Source organism: Silurus meridionalis, chromosome 12 (genome assembly GCF_014805685.1).
Source record: "Silurus meridionalis isolate SWU-2019-XX chromosome 12, ASM1480568v1, whole genome shotgun sequence".
Taxonomy (NCBI): domain Eukaryota; kingdom Metazoa; phylum Chordata; class Actinopteri; order Siluriformes; family Siluridae; genus Silurus; species Silurus meridionalis.
Genome location: NC_060895.1, coordinates 19,534,746 through 19,558,033, shown reverse-complemented (window position 1 = coordinate 19,558,033; position 23,288 = coordinate 19,534,746). Strand labels below are relative to the sequence as shown.

The 23,288-nt window shown below is 36.3% G+C and overlaps 1 protein-coding gene across 1 annotated transcript in view; it reads right to left on the bottom strand.

Annotated features, from left to right (window-relative positions):
- Nucleotides 1-780: 780 nt before the first annotated feature.
- Nucleotides 781-23,288, bottom strand: part of nphs1 (NPHS1 adhesion molecule, nephrin) — a 146,763-nt gene continuing 124,255 nt past the window's right edge. The window contains 8 exon segments of the mRNA XM_046862206.1: nt 781-1,025; nt 2,152-2,306; nt 2,387-2,462; nt 4,868-4,979; nt 7,347-7,389; nt 7,929-8,039; nt 15,226-15,279; nt 21,941-22,122. Of these exon segments, the coding sequence (XP_046718162.1) occupies nt 906-1,025; nt 2,152-2,306; nt 2,387-2,462; nt 4,868-4,979; nt 7,347-7,389; nt 7,929-8,039; nt 15,226-15,279; nt 21,941-22,122 (853 nt within the window). The 3' untranslated portion in view covers nt 781-905.

The window sequence follows — 23,288 nt, the reverse complement described above, 5'->3', positions numbered from 1 at the left end:
AGAAATAAGTTGAAATATTTCAATCCTGGACCCCAGCTGAAATACTGGCCAGTGTTCACCTCCTGCAGGGTCGAATTTTTTGATCGTCATCCTCATAGTCTCTTGAGAAACAACATATCCTCTTTGAATAGCAGTCAGATGTATTACCATCAATAACCTCCAGACTACACAAAAGAGGCAATTTCCTTAATGTCTCTTTTTTTTCTACTGCATAACTGCTACGGTGTCTGTTTACTAATTATAACTCTGTGCTGATGTGCCAAAAGAATTTCATCATTGCTAAATCTTTACCTAATGTAGAAATTAACCAAATACTAAACATTCATTTAATGTAAAACAGTGAAACATTTTTCACAATACTGTGAAAAAAAATATTTAAATATTTAAATTAAAAAAATGTTAATTTTTAATTGATTTTGTTTTCGAAAAAATACTTCTGTTCACATCAATAGTGAATACATATATCACTTTTAGTTATAAATATAACTAGTGGAGCTCTAACTGGACTGGAATATTTATATATATATATATATATATATATATATATATATATATATATATATATATATAATTAATGCTTATACTTAAAGAATATATTTTAATGTACTTTTATTCTTTTTGTTTCTTTACTCTTTTATTTGATTTTTACTTATATTTCTTTCTTTCATGTTAACAAGTTAACAAAGCATTTCATTATATGTCATACTCTATGAATGTGTATGTGACAAATAACATTTGAAATGAATTGAATGTATAATTTAATAGCAAATTGTTGGGATATTACTACTTAAACAAACTATAAAACTTTAACTATATATCCATAGCTCAAACTAAATATAAATATATGAATGATAAATGCTTTGAGTCCCGAAGTACAGACCTATTTTTGAGCATTTTGCAAGCTCTTAAACCAGCTCACCCCTCAGTTCAAAGGGCAGCTCGGAGTTCTTTCTGCGTCTGTAAGCGATTGAATTGTAAACTCCACTTGCTGGGTCCAGATCAGCTGCAGTGAACCATTTATCCTGCTAGAGAGAACCATATGAAGAAGAGTAGCATGAAGGAGTACATAAGATAATATTTGCACTACTTTATTTGTAATAGTGTATTGGTGTAACCTGCATGTAATCAATCAGCATTTACTGCACTACGGTCTACATAGATTAGTAAACTAATACAGTACATATACTAGTGGCCACTCTGGGCATCTTAACTAATTAGAGTGCACTTATTTAATTACATGCAACAAAATTTTCATATTGTGGCTTTTTTTTTATCCAGTCTGAAGGATTTCCTTCTGCAGCTACTTTTTTATGTCTCTTTAAAACAAAATGTAATTAAAAGTCAAACCCACTTTGGATTAAAGCTACTTATGGAAGTGCAAAGAGGAAGTGCAACTCTCAGTTTTGGATGCTACTTAATTTAGATTTAAATATAGTAGTTCACATTCTGACAAACACAAACATAAGGGTTCTTGCTGAAGGACACAGCAGTGGCAGCTTGGTGTTGCTGGGATTTCAACTCATGATCTTCTATGCCAAAGTGCAGTGAGCAACCAGCTCCCTACCATGTGTAATACCACAATACCATGACTACCATATAAACACTGACTGTATGAAAAAAAAACATTCTATTGATAAGGAAGAAAGAGGTTTGACTCCAGGATGTTTTTTCAACCTTGTAATGTCAATTTTTAATGATAACATAATGCCCTAAAGTGTAAGAATCCACAAGACTGAAATAATGAACAACTCAACATGCTTTGAGGTGAGTTTGTGATGATTTATATATGTAGCCAAAAGGGTCTCCTTGCAAAACTATAGAAAAAAAAACTGAGACAAAATAGGTTTTAACCAATCGACTAAATTTGAAGTGAGGGAATTATCAATTCTAGCATTCTAACATGATCCTATCAACCATTACTATTACCATTTTCTCTGAGTTTTTGCTAAAGAACCAATAGCATAAAGGTGAAATCACCTGAACATGCCTATTATGCTAATAATACTGCTTTGAGACAATGTCTGTAGTGAAAAGCGCTATATAAATAAACTTGACTTGACTTGACTAATATTGCTACTTGACACTAAACACTGCTAACATTGCTACTTGACACTAAAATGTATTATGAAATGTATTCCAGTTAAGACATACCTCATATATGGATGCTGGAATGTGGCCTGATGCATCAGCTCCAAAAGTTTGAGCTGATGCATGTGGAACATTCGACCCAAACAGATCCTGATACGGCCCAAAGTCCCTGACTTCCTCGTAATCATGGCTGATTGGGTTCGTAATGTGTCTGCTATCTTTATGGGAAAATAAAGACAAGCAAAATCATTAAGCGCATTCGACTAATGGTTCATAAGCAAATGTGCCGAGTTCTTACCGAGCTTCTCCGGTGTCTCCAGATGGGTATAAAGTGCAGGACTATAGGCCTCAGTGGGGTAGTAATAGTGATAGCTCTATGGTCAGAACATAGAAGAACATGATGGAAAATAATAGTCAGTACATCAAATGTTGTTCCACTATCAAATTTCATAGCAAAATGTTATCATGGTTATGGTGTTGCTAGAATTCTAATGGACCAGGAACATCTTGCAAAACACACACGCCTACTCTCTGCACTTCCATTAAGTCTGAGCAATGATTTCCAGGTTGTAATTTTATCAGGAGGAATAGTTACATGTATAGTATGGGTATCAGTCTTCCCTTTTTTGAGGAAAGGGAAAGTGTTTATTTATTTATGATATATAATGTCAATAAAGCCATTAAAATTTCCACCAAGATTTTGTATTGATGATGGAACTAAACTACACTTTTTGCACTAAATTGTGTTCTTATATTCACTCCTGGGTATAGTTTTTATAGTTCACAGTACTGTATAACCAAAGTATACAGTAGGTTTACTGGTCGGCCCTATCTTGGTTTTGTGTCTTGACTTGTAATGTCTGTCTTTACTGTTTTTTGTCTGCACTGTTTGCACCAGGTTGCACTCGATGCACTTTATGTAACTTGTGTTGTGTTGTAGCTTTATGTTGTTGTTTAGTGTAGCACCAGGGTTCCGGAGGAACGTTGTCTTGTTTTTACTGTGTACTGTGTACCACTGTGTATAGTAGAAATGACAATAAAAGCCTCTTTACTTGACTTGACTTGACTTGACTTGAGAAAGTGCTTCTCCAGCACATCTCCCAAAGTTCCCCACTATCCTTCCAGTTTCAAAAAATGCATGGGCAGTTAAATTTTAGTAGTTTCAGCAATCTCCTTAAATGTTTTCTTTACTTGATGCATGCAATTGAACCCTTCTGAAATATATATATATATATATATATATATATATATATATATATATATATATATATATATATATATATATATATATGCCTTCTCTTAGTCTGTACTTTTTCATATCCCTATTTTAAATATCAAATAAATAAAGAGTTAATCTATGTGACATATACTTTCGGACTGGTTGTTATGCAAATATCAATAATTTCACATCCTGGGGCAATAAAGCCGGGTCAAAAACTTAAACAAAGCCCTAAAGACCAATTGTAATTGTACGTTTGCTACATTAAACTGCATTTCGGTATTAACTGTCATACAACAATGCTACATCAATTAAAAACTATATACTTAATAATACTAATACAGCTTGTGGATTCTTTATCTGACACCAAATTCCACCACATATACTGTATAATAAAGAAATATGTGGATTATACAAGTCACTTCATAGCAAGTAAAATTTTGATGCTTTTCCCCCCAAACACAGGCTTACACACAGTCTATAATGATTGTGCTGCTGTGATTAATCTGGTGAGAGATGCTCCGTTAATAATATCTCCATGAAAAATTTATCCAATCTGAATCCAAAAGATAAATTGCATGGATTTTTAATATCCGATTTAATTTGTTTGGAGAGCTGAAAAATTAGAAGGAATGAGAAGAAGTAGATTCAGCACTACAAAATTGTGAAAGATCACAGCAGCAATAAGGCCAGACTGTAGACAAATGCAGTTATCCACTGTCTAAGACAGTCTCTGGATTTTTTGTTTTGTTTTGACTGTGGACAAAAAAAGGTAGATACATTAAATATGATCATAAAGTATGGTATAATGAATGCTAAATTTTTTCCCACACATACTGTGGTTGTATATTTCGCATGTGAATTGTGACCTGATTTATATATTTTTTTTGCATGCTATCACATGTATAAGTTTGTATGTGTTTACTTGAATTTCCTTGTGCAATCTTAGGGCTGAAACTGTTTCAATGTTTTAACATTAAACCAAACCATTTTTTTAAGGTGAGTAATCACCAATCAGATATACCTTTAAAACCACTGACAGGTAAAGTACATAACATTGATCATCTCATTACATTCCATTATGTAGAGGTGGGATATGTGAGTCATATTATATCTAGCGATATCTCTAGGAAGTAATCATTCAAAGTCAATGTGTTGAAAGAGGAAAAATGGGCACGGGCAAAGATCTGAGCAACTTTGACAAGCACCAGATTGTGATGTCGTGACTTGATTAGAAAATCTCCAAAAAAGCAGCTCTTATGGATTGTTCCAGGTACAGTATGCAGTGGTAAAAGTAAACCAAAGAAAGACAAATAACATATCAGCAACAGGGTTACGGGCCAAACAATTCAGATCCACCTCTTGATGCTAGATATCATAGATCAGCATAGCTCACCTTTACTTCACAAGATTAGGCAGGCGGTTTTAATGTTGCGGCTGATCGTTATGTATTACTCGCGCAATGACCGCAGGTGCAGGTGCAATTTCTATAATTTGGCAGAGAATTCCATGCCCTATTTTTTCTTTCCCTTTTCTTTTCCCACGCACTCTGCCCCTCACCCCTCCGTAGCTCTCGTAGACACTGCTGCTGCTGTCTGGATCTGAGCTCGTGTTGATGAGAAGGGTCCGGTGTGCTGAGACATTGATCGGCTCTCTGCTGCTCACCGATGACCTGTGTGAAAGGGCAAGATGTTTTTCACCTACTATTCGAAAATAAAGGTTGCAAGCAGTTTGATTTTAAAGGTTTCTTCAGACCTGCTATAACATTATATTTTCCTTGTTTTACTGTGGAACGGCAAAGTTGGCATTGTACTGTAGCCAAGCCAAAGAACACACCATGGTTTAAAGGTGACTTATGGAAAAGTCAGTAGCAAGGGACGTTTAAGGGTCAGTGTGGCATAATCAGTAAACATTTATGCAAAACATAAATTAATAAGAAGATTTTAGTCTAACGGAATTTAGTTTTAAGTAAAGAATACATTATTTTGTTGCATTTCATTATAATGAATTAAATATTAAAAAAGGTTTTACATAGCATTGATTGAAGTTACTTTTTTTTATCATAAAATTGATATTTTCAAATTGTGTTACTGTTCTTTTTACTTGTATTCCACAATAAGTGTTAATTATAAAAAATATATATATTTATTATTTATAAATGGCACAACATGCACATTGACCCTTTGTATAATTAAAGCCATAGAATGTTCTCATTACAAGTTGTTTTCTGTTATCACTTGCATTACAGCAGCTGGTAACACTCTTTCACTCTACAGCCTTGTACTGCATTTCCTCATCTCTCATTTCCAGTTTGTACAAACTGGAAAAAACAAAGCCTTCTGTTCGGAAAGCTTCTCAAAGCTTAACAATTTCAATGAATATGGTTCTGTTTTTTAAAGCCTAATAATATTACTGTACTTTAACCATAGAATTAAATTATGTGGTGTACCCATCGGATCCTCAAAATCACTCCAATCTTTTTTTTTGTCTCAAATCTGAACTTGCACAGCACAGTGTCACTTTTATACCAGCATGGTCACTTTAATGACAATCACACTGGGACACTTTAATTTGTACTTCTGTAAATATCTGTCATACACATGTCCATTCCTTTTTTTTAATTCATGTATGTATGTATATATATATATATATATAGACCAAAAGTTTGGACACACCTTCTCATTCAAAGAGTTTTCTTTATTTTCATGACTATGAAAATTGTAGAGTCACACTGAAGGCATCAGGGGCTATTTGACCAAGAAGGAGAGTGATGGGGTGCTGCGCCAGATGACCTGGCCTCCACAGTCACCGGACCTGAACCCAATCGAGATGTTTAGGGGTGAGCTGGACCGCAGAGTGAAGGCAAAAGGGCCAACAAGTGCCAAGCATCTCTCGGGGAATTCCTTCAAGACTGTTGGAAGACCATTTCAGGTGACTACCTCTTGAAGCTCATCAAGAGAATGCCAAGAGTGTGCAAAGCAGTAATCAAAGCAAAAGGTGGCTACTTTGAAGAACATAGAATATGACATTTTTCAGTTGTTTCACACTTTTTTGTTATGTATATAATTCCATATATAATTCCACATGTGTTAATTCATAGTTTTGATGCCTTCAGTGTGAATCTGGTCTGTACTGTATATATATATATATATATATATATATATATATATATATATATATATATATATATATATATATATATATATATATATATATATATATATATATATATATATATATATATATATATATATATATATATATATATATATATATATATATATATATATATATATATATATATATATATATATATATATATATATATGTGTGTATATATATATTAGACTATACATTTAATATACTTTTATACTTTATTTTGTTTATTTATTTATTTTATTGTATTTTGTTTTCTATTTTTCATTTTTACATGTAAACAGCATTTAACTACATGTGGTTCTATTTATGAATGTGTATGAGACAAATAAAATTAGAATTTAAAATATACTTTTGCTTATAGAGAAAATGTCCTACATTTAAAATGCAACTCAAAGTGCTTCAGTGTTAAGTTCAATAAAAAAAGAGTTAAATAGCAATAGTTAAACCTAAAAATGTAAACTTAAAATCTAAACTAAAATAAAGTGGAATACAAGCAGAAAAACAAAAAACATCACCATCAACTGCTCTTAAATGCATACCAGACCCTGATCTTTAATCTAATTTACAAGATGGGTTATGAATGATTGCATATTATGTACTATATTTACTACATTGTCCAGTCTCTAGCTCTAATAAATTCCATGCTATCTCTTTAAAAGTGCCATTTTAAATGTAAATATGTTTCATTTTTCCTTTAGTTTTATTACTTGTCCTTTTCTCAGACATTCCTTGTCCACAGTAATCACACATTTTTTTCCAATGCATATGTATGGACTGAGATTAAGATGTAAAGTGCTGTAGTAGGTCTTTAGGATGGGATTTAGTAACTGCTGCTGTAGCTGTATTTAACACTCGGATCATGAGATTAGCATTGCCTCACCCCTCATCGCTCCTCTTGCCCCCTGAAAAGCTGCCTGCTCCCTCTGGAGGTGGGAAAAAAAAGCCATAGATAAAGACAGGGGAATGGAAACGGCATGGGTGTTGTGTTTATCATATGAAAACAGGTCACAATGAGATGTTTATGTACTATTTATCGAGTCATTCCTACAAATCATATTGCAAAATGATACTTTTGTCAAATAGACAAAGACTAGGGAGGGCATAAATAAAGTGGGGGGGGGACAAACGCAATGGAATGCAAGGAGATTTAAAGGAAATGGAGAGTGAAGTTAGGAACAAGTCAAACTGAAAGAGATAGACAGTATAGAAAAAGACGACTGAAAGCAATAGGGCAGGATAAAGGGGAGACGATGAAAAGCGGAAATGACAGCTGCTGAGGAAAAGAGACACGACAGATGTGCGCAGAGATGAGGGAGAGATGAGACATAGAAAGATGGATTTGAAAGTGACAGGCATATTAGGATGCAGACAGGCTGTTTCTTTAGAACGCTGGTGGAAGTAGTACACTCTGTCTAACAACACCACGCTGAAGAACTGACACGCTGACGTCCCCGTTCTTTACCTTTCAGAATCCGTCCCTTCTTCCACCTGACCAATAGAAAGAAGCCAAAGGCGTTGCACACCAGGAAGACTCCCACGAGGATAACGATGACATACACTGGTATAGCGGGGCCTAAACAAAAAAATCCAGAGACTGTCAGTGGATAACTGCATTTGAACATTTAATAAAGATCTAATAAAGTCTAAACCTAGAAGCAAAAACCGATTTGTATTTAAATATTAATGCGAATTTCGACTCATTTCACACCATATTCATTATTCACAACTGACCATATTTTAGCTGGTTGACAAGTCCTAGTTTGAAACAAATTCTCAAATATGCTGTTCACACACCATTCATCTATCAGGATTAACATAAGGATGTGTATTTCATTTATATACAAAATTCAGAACAAAATGTTTCTGGTTTACAGTAGGAATCCAGTAGTAACATGTTGTGATAATGTTTTCTTAGGCCAAACCAATCCAAACTTGTGCAAGATTTACAAAGGTTTTGCTAATATACATCATTCTCATGTGCAACTTTGTCTCTTCCAGAGTACAAATGTAGAGACAATGAAATGTAGTGTAACAAAAAGGACATAAAGGTGCTGTTTAATTGTCACATGTAGAGTATATTACAGCGCAGTGACATTCTTTCTTTGCATATCCTAGTGATATAACCTGGGGTCAGAGTACAGGGTCAGCCATGATACAGCGGCCCGTGGAGCACAGAGGGTTAAATGGCAATTGGGGTTAAACCCCCGACCTGCCGATCACTAACCCAAAGCCTAAACCACTGAGCTACTATGTCCCTCATAGTAAATTTCTTTCTTTCTTCGCTTCTTCCATCAGGGGTCGCCACAGCAGATCATCCGCATGTTCTTACACTGGATGCCCTTCCTCACGCAACCCTCCCCATTTATCCGGGCTTGGGACCGGCACTAAGAGTGGCTGGTGTTGGTTCCCTGACCGGGGATCGAACCCGGGCTGCAGCGGTGAGAGCGCCGCATCCTAACCACTAGACCACCAGGGACCCATGTCCCTCATAGTAAATATAATAGTAAAACCAAAGTAGTAAGATTATGGTACTATACATTAGTTTATATGACACTGTGGACAAACCTATGATGAATATCAGTAGTTCAAATGCAAATTAGGCAGTTGTGTTAAGTATTTGATTAAATATACTTTGTTACTTTACTTAAGTAATTTCTGGCTACTTTCTAGTTTCTCTACTTAACTACATTTATGATTTAATATATGTACTTTTTACTCCACTATATTTTAATTGACAATGACCGCTACCAATTCGATTTTGCATCTCTGTTGAAGATGTCATTAAGGCTTAACACTCTCCTACCCCATCTGCTGCATGCAAGTGACTTTTTAGCACCGCTGGCCTCATTTTCAGTCCAAAAATAGCTAGAATAAATTCCAAAAAAACAGCTTTTGTTGAAGCTGAATAAAAATATTGCCCCTCTCTGAGACTGAGAGGTGCATCAAATTACAGTCAGCTCTTTTTTTTGTTTTCCATTAACTAAAATTAATTATTCTTATTTGACTTGTCCATTAAATACAAATGGCTACTTGCATTAAACTTAGTTAATGCAGTGTTGAGGTGTACAATTTGATTTGTCTTTTAGGAAATAAATCCTTAGCATCTGTTTTTGGCATGTATCTAGTGCATTTTTAAGCCAACGTTCAATATGAGTCAAATACTCGAGTGCTGTTCAAATCAGATACACTTTGACCTTTGCTCTTTACTTTTTAAAGTCATATTGGAATTGATTTTTAACTTGGAGTAAGTTTTGCAGTAAGGTATGGTTTTCTTTACACCTCTGCAATTTCAGTAGGTTATATAAAAGAAACCAGAATTATTGTACAGTAGGTTGATAAATGTCACTCGTCCACATGCACAGCAAATTCGCATTTAGCGTTCGTTCCATAAAGGGTAATAAGAGCTTAAATTGGCAAACTTCTGACTAAGTGGCAAAATCCTGCTCTTCAAATAATGCAGCTCAGCCACTACCGTGAGTCACTTAGCCACAATAACTTTTAATATTTTCATACTTTTGTTAATAAATGGTTAGTCTACAGTAAAAGACGCTCTCTCTTTCAAAGCATTAATATGAAATGACTTGATTTTACATCTAATTAAAAATATATTAAATAAACATGCAGTTTAAACTTTAGCATTAAACATACACAACCGTGTAGTAGCTTATGCTTATTATATATTTTAAAGCCTAGGTTTAGAAATGGACACAGATTCATGAGATCTCTATAATGGGAATGCTTTTTTAAACTGGATTTTCATAAATACCACATTTCCAACAATTAAGGATCATTATGCAATTCAATTTGCTTGTATCTAGCTTGATCATTTTTTTGTCATCTCTTCAAAATATACAAAAGCACAGAAGCTAATATGTATTATTGTTATATACAGTACACTGCATTGCTAAAAGTATACAGACACCTAATCAATCACACCCATATGTGCTTGTTGACTATCCTGCTCCAGATTTAGCCCTGATTTAGTCCTAATGAGCTTTACTCTTCTCTGCTTTTTAATATGTTCGGGAGCATGGCTGTGGGGATTTATATTTATTCAGCCACAAGAGCATTAGTGAAATCAGGTTCTCAGAACAGGATGAAGAACTCTGGTGGTGCAGTTGATGTTCCAGTTCATGCCAAAGGTGTTCATTGGGGTTGAGGTGAAGGCACTGTGTAGGACACTTGACTTTTTCCACTCCAACTTTAGCAAACCACAGGCATTGTACACAGGCATTGTTATGCGGAAGATCTCTGGGCCTTTTCATTCCAGGGAAGGGAAATCTTTATACAACAGTTAAAAGGAATACATACGAGTGTGAAGGTCAGGTGTTCTTATACTTTTGACAATGTAGTGAAGATGAGAATTGTGTTTGTGCTTGATTCAATTCCATATAAATGGCTTGCTCTAATAGTATTATTTTATTACTATACAAAATGATGTCCTTTTCCTTTAATACGTACAGCTACTGTACAGAAATACTGAGAGAAATACTGAGAGCCAGATGGACAGTATGCACATGGAAAGGTGCAACTGTAACAACAAATCTGCAAACTGATTTCTTGTACCAGTGTATGTGCTTGTGACTCTATTCATGCACATAATATTCCTAAAAAAGAACTATGATTCTAAAATCTATGACAAAAACCTAAAAAAGAAATAACCTATCCTGACCAAATTCTCAGAGAAAAGCAATACAGCTTGCATGCACCTGCTTCTGGGAGGTGGACAAAATTAACAAAAAACTCAGCACCACTAATTACAGAAGGTTTAACGCGTGCATCAGACACACTTATCATGCCACGTTTTATTTTATTTTTTTCTGTGCCAACCTTTCACTTTTTTGCACAATAATCCCACAACTGTATATGCATGAGGGTGCAATCAAAACCTAACTAAGCGCTGCTTTATCTGCTTTTGTTTTAATGCGGGTGCAACACTATGTCACTATGTGTATACGTTTATTCGGACCATGAACCAGACACTCTGTGAAGCTTTTTAGCAAGTGTTCTATTGGAAATATTAAGCTAAAGATATATGAAAGCAAATAAATTACATCTGTTTTAAATCTGGAAGCTGTTATTAGTTTTATTAGTTGCTTTACTTTGTCATAGATCAGGAACACCAGAAACGTTTGCCGGGTATGTTATCAGAATTGATTCTGAAGCTGGACTGTGTACAAAACAATGGAAATTTCATTTACGTTACCAAGATGTTGAAATTTTATGCTTTTTTGGGTTGCTAAAACTGGCGACTAGTAAATATTTTGCCATTGTAACTACCTTGCATCTGTGATGCCTGCCTATCATGTTTCCCATTTGCCTATTACAAGAATTTTAATACATTCAGATGTAAGGCATAACTTATAATGGTGGTACTGGCAAAATTTTATTATTTTTATTTTTGTTATTATTATTAGAAGTAATAGTAGTAGTAGTATTTTTTATCATCATTCTTGTTATAGTTAGTAGTAGTAGTATTGTTGTTAATCTACATAATCATTCTTTTTTTGTAGTAGAGGTAGAAGACAGTAGTATTTTTATTCATCATTATTATTATTATTTTAGTAGTACTATCAATCATCATCATCATTATTATTATTATTATTATTATTATTATTATTATTATACTGTAATTATTTTTTTATAGTAGTATTGTTGTTTATCATCATCATCATCATTATCATCATCAGTATCACCTTTCTTCCTAATATTATTATTATTATTATTATTATTAGTAGTAGTAGTAGTAGTAGTAGTAGTAGTAGTATTGTTAATCTACCTCATTATTATTATTATTATTATTATTATTATTATTATTATTATTATTATCAATAGCAGTAGAAGTAATAGTAGTAGTAAATGTAGTATTGTTTTGATTTTAATTTGTAGTAGTAGTAGTCGTTGTGGTAATCATCATCACCATCATTAATATTTAGTAGTAGAAGTGGTACTAGTTGTATTGTTTTTATATCATCATCATCATCATCATCATCATACTTATTAGTATTATTATAATTATAAGTAATTATAGTAGTATTATTGTTGTTCATTATTATCATCAGCATCATTATTATTAATTTACTTGACATTTGATTTAATTGTACTTTGGTTTTTTTTATGTATTTTTTTTTTTGTTTGTTTTCGCCAAATAGGAGTAATGTTATACTTTTCTAAAATAGATTATTAATGTTTGGCAAGTGATGCACTAAAAACAGTTCTTGATTTACTCTGGTGTTCATGACAGTTTCATGACAGCTGCATTTGCATTCTTGTACCCTGCATGTCAACAGATTGTCACCGTCAAGTACATTAAAGTGCAGATCATGAGTGTCTCTCACAGATGCAGCTCAAACTCAGTGTGTCACTTATGAGTGACACTTAACAGCATTGTATGTAGATTTGCTAAAAACAAACTTCATTAAACTAAATAAAAAAATAACACAATTCAAAAATGTTTATGCAAACTAAAAGGCCCTTCAAAGATGCATAGAGAATTTAGTACAAGTGCCTTAAGCCGCACATAACTGTGAGATAAAGACTAATCTGTAATGGGTGAAAAGATTTTGTCAGAATGACAGTTTGAAAGTATCTAAGTAGATATTTGTTTAGTTCTATATCGGATATCCACATGTTAAACTTCGACCTCGCCTGACGACAATAAACTGAGAACCAAACACAATAAGTCATTTTTACAGTAGGCCATGTTGACTAGGTAAGTGTTTGCTACAGTAGGTTAGGAGGTCAGCTTGATGGATTGTTTTTACTAGCTTTTCCTTGCTAGTTGGCATTTCACTTATTTGTTTTCTTTATTTCACAACTTTTTTACTTGCATTTGCCTGCTAGTTTACATTTTGTTTGCTAGTTTGCTTACTCTAGCTGGTATACTTTTCACAGCTAGTTTTCTTTTGCTCTCTTGGTTGCTGTACTTCACTCTTTTGCTATTATTTGCTAGTTTGCTTTCACTAGTTAGTAGACTTTCACTTACTTGTTTAATTTAGCTTAATTGTTTGGTCTTCCTTGCAAGTGTTTACATAGTTTGCATCTGCTAGTTTACTTTTACTTGCTATCTTTTTTCTTGCTTACTTTTGTTTATTTTACTAGTTTGCATTCCCTTATTAATTTCCTCATGCCAATCAGTGAGCTTTTTGCCTGCTAGTTTGAATTTGCTAGCTAGTTTGCTTAAACGAAGTCATTTTGAAATACTACCTGCAATGCGTACTTTTTTCTTCTCTTATTGTATTTATACATTGTACTGTGTATATACTGTATATTATAGTATGTGTATATTCTTTATATATATTTGCATTTATTTTTTTATTTCTTTCCTTTGCTGCTGTAACAAAGAAATTTCCCCACTGTGGGACGAATAAAGGTATATCTTATCTTAATTGCCTTTAGTTACTAATTTATTATTCTTGTTCATTTGCATTTTCTAGCTTGTTTGCTTTTGCTTTGTTTGTGTTAACTAAGTAGTTTGCTTTTAATTAGGTTTATTTTACTTAAGCTTATTTTTGCTTGTTTCTAGTTGCTGGTTTACTTGTTTCAGTTTGCTAATGCGGTCTTGGTCGCTGTCCTTCACTATTTTGCTTATATTTCCTAGTTTGTTTTTACTAGCTAGTAAGCTAGTAAGCACTAGTTTGCTTTAGTTTATTTGTTTGGTCCGCCATGCTAGTTTTTTAATTAGTGGTTTGTTTCTGTTAGATTTTGGCTGGCTAGACCGCGTTCCCTTCATTTTGCTCATTTAGTTTTTTACTTGGTAGTTTGCATTTGCTGGCTACTTTTTTATGTTGCTTCCTAGTAAGCAACATAAAACAACTCGTTAGTTCCCTAACGAGTTTGTGCTTTACTAGTTTATTTTTGCTCACCATTTAGTTTATTTTGCTTCTAAGTTTGTTTTACTTGTTTGTTTTAATCATTAGGCCACTTAAACTCAATGAAGACATCGAATGAAAGACGCAGAAGCTGCATCAGAATTTGTTCATGATTTCTGGAGTTAGACATTTTGCAGTTTTACTTAATTCTCAGTGGCCAATCCATGTTATGTCCAAGTCCAACTTACTGTTGGAAAAATGTAAATTTTTTTATGACATTATATGTCATAATGATTGTCAGATTCTCACACTTTGCACTGAAAAGAAAAAAGATTCCGCAAAGTACCTACAGTGTGAACTTTGGAAAGTCACAAATTACTCATACTCTGTGGTATGAGAACCACATTAACCTAATTAGAAAGCAATCATAGATATAGGCTCTCTGGGGCATTAGCAATATTTTCCACTTTTCCTTATTACAGTGTTTCATCATGTCTGTGTTCCATCACACATATAAATGGAACAATATGAAAAAATTTTTTACCCACCAATGAAAATTTGGGGAAATGTTTTTAAATGTTTGATATTTCTATCCTTTTCTATACGATTATATTTCTTTGAGAATCAAGAGCTTTTCTGACTATTTAAAGTTGTACATCTTCTGACTCAATTACTACATTAAAAGAGATGCCCTGAGCCGATGCAAAATAACGACAGAGCATGACAGTCAAACTTCAGCCTGCTCAGGATTGCGTGTGATTACATCAGGCTCAACATCACAGTCGAGTTGCTTCGCTGCGTCGCTGCATCGCTGTGCATTAAAAGGAAAGCCCTGGCTAATTAGCCATGTGAGTGTAGATATCGATTCTGAATGTAAAATGACAGATTGGCTCTGGACTTGATGGATAACAGCGGTGAAAAAGCTGATCAGAAATGCCAGCGCAGCACCTTCTTCACGCTCTGGGGCTTCGGGATGAGGTTCTCCTGGCACAGGATCAGGATCTGATGAATAAGAGAGGAGGAGGGGAGAGTCAGCATCAAATACACTGGGTATACACATATTACAGGGGAAAAATGTGTACAAGAACAAGATATCGTTTAATAGATATTTGAGTACATACGTGTAAATATCATCAGAATTGATTTTTATCAACTTAGTTTGTGCATCAACATTGAAATTTCACTTAAAAGTAACAGATACATAGAAAATATATATATTTTGTATCTATCTAGTTGATTAAATAATTAATTTTTTACTACACTATAAATACTTTGAATTGTCTTGTTTGTTCAGAAAATATAGATTTTTAATGACAGCATCTCTGTAGCTCCGGCTGAAGGATTTGCATGAATTGCCATGTTCTAAGATTTCTAAAACAACAAATTACACACAAATGTAAAGTATGTAATTGTTAATTTTTCTGGGTTGTTATATGTTTCTTTAGCATTTGGAGCACTGGAAGGAGTCTCCAGTATCTTCGCTTTAATAGAGGGTGAAGTCGCCACTTTACGTTTCCCAAAATTATATCTGATTTCATGTTAACTTCTTGTAAGTGGACAAAAGAGGATAGTAAGACTTTTTAATTTTAAATCTGTAGTAAACTAATAATTATTTTATATTCTCTGTTTCACAACAGATTAAATGTAACACTAAATGTTACTACTGTAAAAATTGATAAAACTGGTCATTTTGTAAAAAAGAAATGTGTTTGAGTTGAAAAATAGCTGTTGTATAAGAGATATAATAAATGTTTTGGAAAATAATCAATACTATACCACAATTACTCTTCTGTCAATTAATATTTTCTTCTTATCTTGAGTCTGTACTTAATTTAGAAGCTGGTGCTTTTAAAAATCTTTTAAACATAAAACAAAAAAAATTCAAATATAAAAAAAATATAAAAAAAATATATACAGTTTGTGGACAAACCTATTGGGACACCCGACATCTCCAGCCATATGTGGTGCTTCTCCAAACTGTTACCAAAAAGTTGAAGGCACACAATTGTATAAAAATGTTGGATTTCTGATCAGAAGGTTGTGAGTTCAAATCCCACTACTACTAAACCGCTACTGCTGGCCCTTAAGCAAGGCCCTTAACCCTCAACTGCTCAGTATTATGATTGTAAGTTGCTCTGGATGAGGGCATTGGATTAAATTTCCCCTTCACTTAAACTAGGAGACCCAAACCTGTTCTAGCATGATATTGTGCACAAAGCCATCTCCTTGGAAATGTGCTTTCCATGAGTTAGAGTGGAAGATCTTCAGTGGCCTGATATCAAGTTCTGACCTCCACCTATTGAACACCTTTGGGATAAATTGGAACGCTGACTGCATCCCAGACCTCCTCACCCTATGTTATACCTGACTTTTCACCCTTGTGGAGGAACAAGCACAAATCCCTACACTCTAATATATAGTGGAACATCTTCCCATAACAGTTAAAGTTAGCAAATATGTTGTCCACCATTACTCTATACCATTCAGTGTCAATGCTATCTTAGTTAAAGATCTGAGCTTTTTTTCTCTCTTTATATTGGTTTTACAGTGTAAATACTTAAAACGAACAATCCAGCCCTGTATATTAATAATTTTTTTGAAACCTGAACAGCAAAAGATTTTTGCACTGCACTGCAAAAATGCATTTTTTCCCACCGCAGTAATTTGAGACAAGGCTGAGTTGCTAACGATGTGCTTTATCTGGACCGATCTACAACAACACAACATGATTACAGCGATCTGAATGTGCTGTTTTTCTGGCTCGCCTGGCTCGTCTGTTTTCCCGAGAAAACCTCAGACTAACATTCAAACGCTTAATTACTTTTAGTGGCATACACAGAGTAATAACTCTCTGTGATTGTGCTGATTTTGCGATAACTGTTACTCTTTTGAAACAAACTTTGGAGTTGTCGAAGGGTTTATTGACTATTTAAATATTTACGTTGGGAGACATTCAGGAGCTTGTTAAAATCGCTAAAATAAATAAACTATATGAACAAAAGAATAGAGACACCTGATTTTTCCTGCCATATATGGTTCTTTCCCAAGTTGTTACCACAAACCTGGAGGCACACAATTATATATGATGTCTTTGGATGTGAAAGCATTAAATATTCCATTTACTTGAATAGAAGACTCTAACCTGTTCCAGCATGACGATGCCCTGTTGCACAAAGCCAGCTACATGAAGATGCTTTACATGTGTTGTAGTAGAAATCTTGAGTGGTCTGCTATAGAGCACTGACCATAACCCTGGATGAATTAAAATGTTGGTGCATTAGTGATGGCTGCACCCCAGGCCTCCTCACCTCATCTCACCCATATCACTACCTGACTAGCTACAGTAATAACACCCTTGTGACTGAATGAGCACAGATTTCAACAATCACATTCTAAAGTCTAGGGGAACATCTTCCCAGAAGAGTGGAGGTTAGCAAATAATAGTGGAAGATCTTGAGTGATATGCTGTAGAGTTCTCAAAACAACCCAATTGAACACCTTTGGGATAAATTAGTACCCAGCACAAATCTCCAGAAACACACTTCATTCTTCAGGGAATACAATCCACAATATTTTGAAGCTTATTACAACAGCAAATTCGGAATGGAATGTTCAAATAGCACATATGAATCTTATGGTCAGTTGTCCCAAACATTGTCCATAAAAAACCCATAGAGGTTTTTTTTTCCATTGTCTGTCTTTTTCACATATTTTTATTCCATTCATCTACAGCAATTGCTCAGAAGGTAGTCCTGAGTGCAAGGTTTATTTTAAGGGACTCAGGTTTATTTGAGCAGATGTTTATTGAACATTAAATAATGCAAGTTGTTCCAAAGAGGCTGATTTTTTAATTCTAAAAATAATTGAAAAGTAGTTGTACTACTAGAGAGTTCAGGCTGTTATTGGAAAATATTCAACTTCTTGCTTGTAACATCCACTTTAAATCAGACATCATAGAACTCCTTATGTGATTATTTTCCAATAAAAGCACCTCTTAACCCATTTTATTGCTCATGTAATCACAGTTGGTAATATGTTTTCATTTATTAGAATGGATCAAAAGCTCGATTAAATTCCAATTTAACATCTGAGTTTTGGTTGGATCATACTATGCGCTCTGCGATACGGAATTTGAGGAGCTTATGAAAGGTTTTAACGTGTGCCATTGCCAAGCTCGACATAACTTGGCCGGCTCATGAGCATGAATTGCTTTCATCTAGTAAATTATATGAGCGCATTCTAACACCCGTATCACAAATCCCCGGTTCGGGATCTTCTCTTTTTTCCCGACCTGCACACTGAGGTGTCTAGGTCATAGGTTAAACCTTTTTCGGCCCGCCCCTTCACCCCAGTTCTACTGTGTATTTCCAAATTATTGGGCGAAAAGAACATGGTTATGATATCAGTCTGACCTGCTGCATGAGTTGGATATGGGAGGTGTCAGATATGTCTGATAGAGACAGTGCCGTACTGCGCGACATTCCAGCGGTACCTCTCACGCCGCTTACATGGGGCTGCTCGGCAGGGGCAGCCCCAAACGTAACCCTCCACCTTCCACCAGGAGGTGCAGAAACGCAGCCGTCCCTGTGCATTGCTCGGTGTCGAAGCCTTGTGAGGTCACAGATCTAAGGACTGTAATCTTCAACAGGAAGGCTTCGATAAAAAGGTCCTGACCCGGGACTTTCTGGGGATCCAGCCATGAAGGGGTGCGCCGCACCGATCTATCAGGTTTCCCACCTAGTCCCGGCCCCCTCAGGGACCTGGTCCGTTAACCCTGCAACCCTCAGTGCTTCAGGGCATTGCCAGCTGCCAATACCGGGTTCTTCTATTTGGCCTTGCCCTTTCACCCCATACCGTCACAAAATATGTGGATAAGGCTCTGGATCGTCTGAGGTTTCTGGGCATCCACATCTTCAACTACATCGATGATTGGTTGATCCTAGCCCAATCAGAACAGTTGGCAGTCTGAGATGTTGTTCTCACATGAAGGCGTTGGGGTTTCGGCTGAACGCCGGGAAGAGTGTGCTTTCTCCATTACGGAGAACCACCTATTTCTGTGTCATATGGGATTCTACTACTTTGCATGCGCAGCTTTCTCTGCCCGCATTGTGGCCATCATTACGGCCTTCAGGAAGGTCAAAGAGAAGGGCAGCCTCTCACTGTCAAGCAGTTCCAGCAACTTCTAGGGCTTATGGCAGCTGCATCCAGTGTGATTCTACTTGGCCTGCTGTACATGAGACCCTTTCAGTGGTGGCTCAGGGCCCATGGGTTCCCACGGAGGGGCAACCCCCTCCGCACCATCAAGGTCACGTTGCGATACCTACGTGCCTTAGATGTTTAAAGAGATCCCCGGATCCTATCTCTAGGCCCCATGCTGGGAGTCCCCATTTGTCACTTAACGCTAACGACGGATGCATCCCTCATGAGGTGGGAAGCAATCATGAGTGTTTGCTCTGCCCGAGGTCTGTGGGAGGGGCCCTGTCTATACTGGCACATCAACTGCCTAGAGATTCTAGCACTGAAGCATTTCCTCTCAGACCTCAGAGGTCACCACGTGTTGGTCTGTACAAACAATACTGCGGTGGTGTCCTACATCAACCTTCAAGGAGGTCTGCATTCGCGCCCCCCTTTGCAGGCTGGCGAATTAGATCCTCCTTTAGGCCCTGGGGAAACTCTCTTTGAGAGCAGTATACATCCCAGGCTGGTTAAATGAGGCAGCAGACACCCTTTCAAGGGGTTGAGACCTGGGGAATGGCAGATTTCATCAGGGTGGAGCAGGTTTGGGAGAAATTTGGAAGGGCCCAGGTGGATCTGTTCACGTTTTGGGAGAAATCGCACGGTCCCCTCTGGTTCTCCCTTACTAATTAAGTAAGGGGCTGGATGCCATGGCTCAGGCTGCACCTGTATGCCTTTCCCCCCGTCGTGCTGTTTCAAGTCAAGTCAAGTCAAAAGTCAAGTCAAGAGGCTTTTATTGTCATTTCTACTATACACAGTGGTACACAGTACACAGTTACCAGAAGTTCTGGAAAGAGTTCGCTGGGACGCTCCAAGCTCCAAGGTGGCCGAGCAAACCATGGTTCGCGGACCTGATAGTTTTACTTGGGCACCCTTCATGGGAGATTCCTATGAGGAGAAATCTTCTTTTCCAGTTCGGGGGTGCCATATTTCACCCCCGCCTGGAGCCCAACTCCAAGGTTCTGTTCTCCACACCGAGGTGGTAGAGACTATTCTCCACCCCAGAGGTCCCTAACATGTGGCCAGTTGACCTCTGTTCTGCTCGTGGTGTGAGCACCACCAGCTGGATCCAGTTCACTGCCTAGTTGGTTCAGTGCTAGATTTCCTCCAGGGACAGTACACCAAAAAGTTGGCTTTGTCCACCCTTAAAGTCTATGAGTCTGCCATTTTGCCTTATCATGCCCCTGTGGCCGGGCAATCTCTTAGCAGAGACCCAATTGTAACGTGTTTTCCAAGTCTAAGGCCCCCGGTACGACTAATTACACACATTATTTCAGAGCGCAAAGTGTTTCGATGCAGCATCTCATTCCCTCAGGGAACTAGGGTTACAAACATAACCTAGAGACGTTCCAACACCAACTACTCCATGCCAGAGCCTTTTAGTAAAATCATACTCAACATAGAGCATGAAGACAAAATATTTTTGTAAATGTTTTAAATTAATTATGGTGTTTCAAATTACATAAATCATCAGGATACTAAACTGAACTTTTTATGATTCCACATTAATTGTTGAATGTGTGCACCATAGTGTTTTTTTGGTCTGGGCAGTAGGGATATAAGTCTCTGTTCCATTACAACAATTGATAGAGGTAATGCTCTACTTAAGAATGCGAACCGCCAATAAAGAAGAAGAAAAAGGAGGAATGGTGGTTTTCGGTGCTTGATTTGAGACTTGCCTTCCACAATGCATTTCCATGCCTATACAAAGCAATTTTCATGAAAACACATTCTTCAAGATTGGAATCGAAGAACTCGTGCCCTGCACAGAATCTTAACCTCACCCAACTGAATGCATTAGGATAAACTAGAGCCCTGACTGCATTCCTGACCTCCTCACCTGACACCAAACCTTGACTTCCACAAAGCTCTAATTAATGAATGAGCACAAATCTCTATAGACACACCCCAAGATCTAGTGAAAAGCCTTCCTAGAGAAATGGAGGTTATTATAATTGCAAAAGGCATGTTCAGCAATTATATAAGTGTTATGTTCAGGTTCCCTAGTATTTTTGGCCATTTGGAGTTTCCTTTCTTACCAAGTTTTGACCACAGTGGAATCTTGCATCAGGTCAAGGTTTCATAAGTTCTTTAAAGAGCCAGTTTAAAGTGTAATCACTGAGCTACCACTTCCCCAAATTAGACATTTTTGCCGAATTAGATGGTAGACAATAAGAAGAAAAAAAAAATATATATATATATATATATATATATATATATATATATATATATATATATATATATATATACATTATTATCAGTGATCTGTCTGCAATCTGTTTGTTCTGGATCATGAGTTTTATTGTGAATCCCTGATCAAGCTCACTAACCCTCATATACCTAGTTGTTTTGGACAAATCTGTCTGCCAGATAGACATTTAATGAGGGAAACGATTTTAACCAAGAGTGCAGAGAGCTCCATACTGACCCAATGTGGTGACTGTGAGTACTGCACCGCGATCAGCATAGCTGCTTTCTCCAATCGAATTAATTGCGTTAACTGAAAAGTTGTAGATGGTCGAAGGTTTCAAGCCGCTCACTGTGTACACGGTGGATCTTGGGGGAAAAACATCGACGTACTGGTAACTGGCAGACCCTGCCCACCGGTACCTGCTCATCAGATACAGCAAACACATTTACATTTTATTTTGAAAATCAGGCTATGTTGTAGATGTTACGTAAACATTGAAAGCTCTGTATTTGTCAATTCAATACAGTTTTAAGCTTTTCACTCTTTAAACTTAACAAATTACTGCAGGTTTGATTTCAACAAAACATGAGTTAATTAATCCATATTGGAGTGCATACAGTATGTAACCAGAACGTACTATGTGTAAATGAAAAAGGGATGAGACATTTTACTTGTCATACATTAAAGCAAAATAAAATTCTTTCTTTGCCTAATCCAGCGATGTTAGGAAGCCGGGATTCAAGCGTAGGGTCAGCCATGAGGCAGTGCCCTTGGAGCACAGAGGTTTGAGGGCTTGCTTAAGTTCCCTTAAGGGTGTCAGCCTTTTGATAGTGGAGCTTGTTTTGCTAACCTTTTCAGCAGTGGCCAAGAGCCTTAACCACTGACTGTATTTCTGGTATAAGAAAATAATCCACACCTGGTTATTGTGATACTGTATGATCTACCATGACGCAGTGTGGATTACTTTCTTCAACAGCATGTTCCTGGGTCAGGGGAGAAAGCATTGGACTTCTGCTTGTAAGGAGTTCAAATCCCAGCATTGCCAAGCTGCCACTGCTAGGCCTTGAGCAGGGGCCTTAAACCTCAACTGCTAGGTTGTATGAATAAGAAAAATTTAAGTCACTGTTGTGTAAGGGCGTCTGTGCAATGTAATTAATGTAATATTATTGTGTTTTTGCTCTTAGACAATAGCGATTTGCCCCCAAAATCTTTTTGGCTTGCTACAAAATCATTCCTTACTCAGAAAAAAAATAAAATAATAATAAATAATTCACAGGATATCATGTGACCCAATATCTAATTCAAAGTACTGACCCACATCTGGAAACTTCAGGAAATAGAAAAAATGCGTGTCTTGCAACAGAACACTTTTGTTCCCTTTCAGGAACTCAGGCTGCGTCGAAATGCTTTGGGAATACGACCGAGTGTTCACACTCTGAAATAACGTGTGTATCAGTCAAAAATTGGACACTGGCCATCACCGGCAGGGTGATGTCACGACTAGGAGTATAAAATGCATGATTGAGGGCAGCGGCAGCTTCTGTCTGTTCAAAAACGTTCTGTGTGTTTGTGTTGTCTGTCAGAT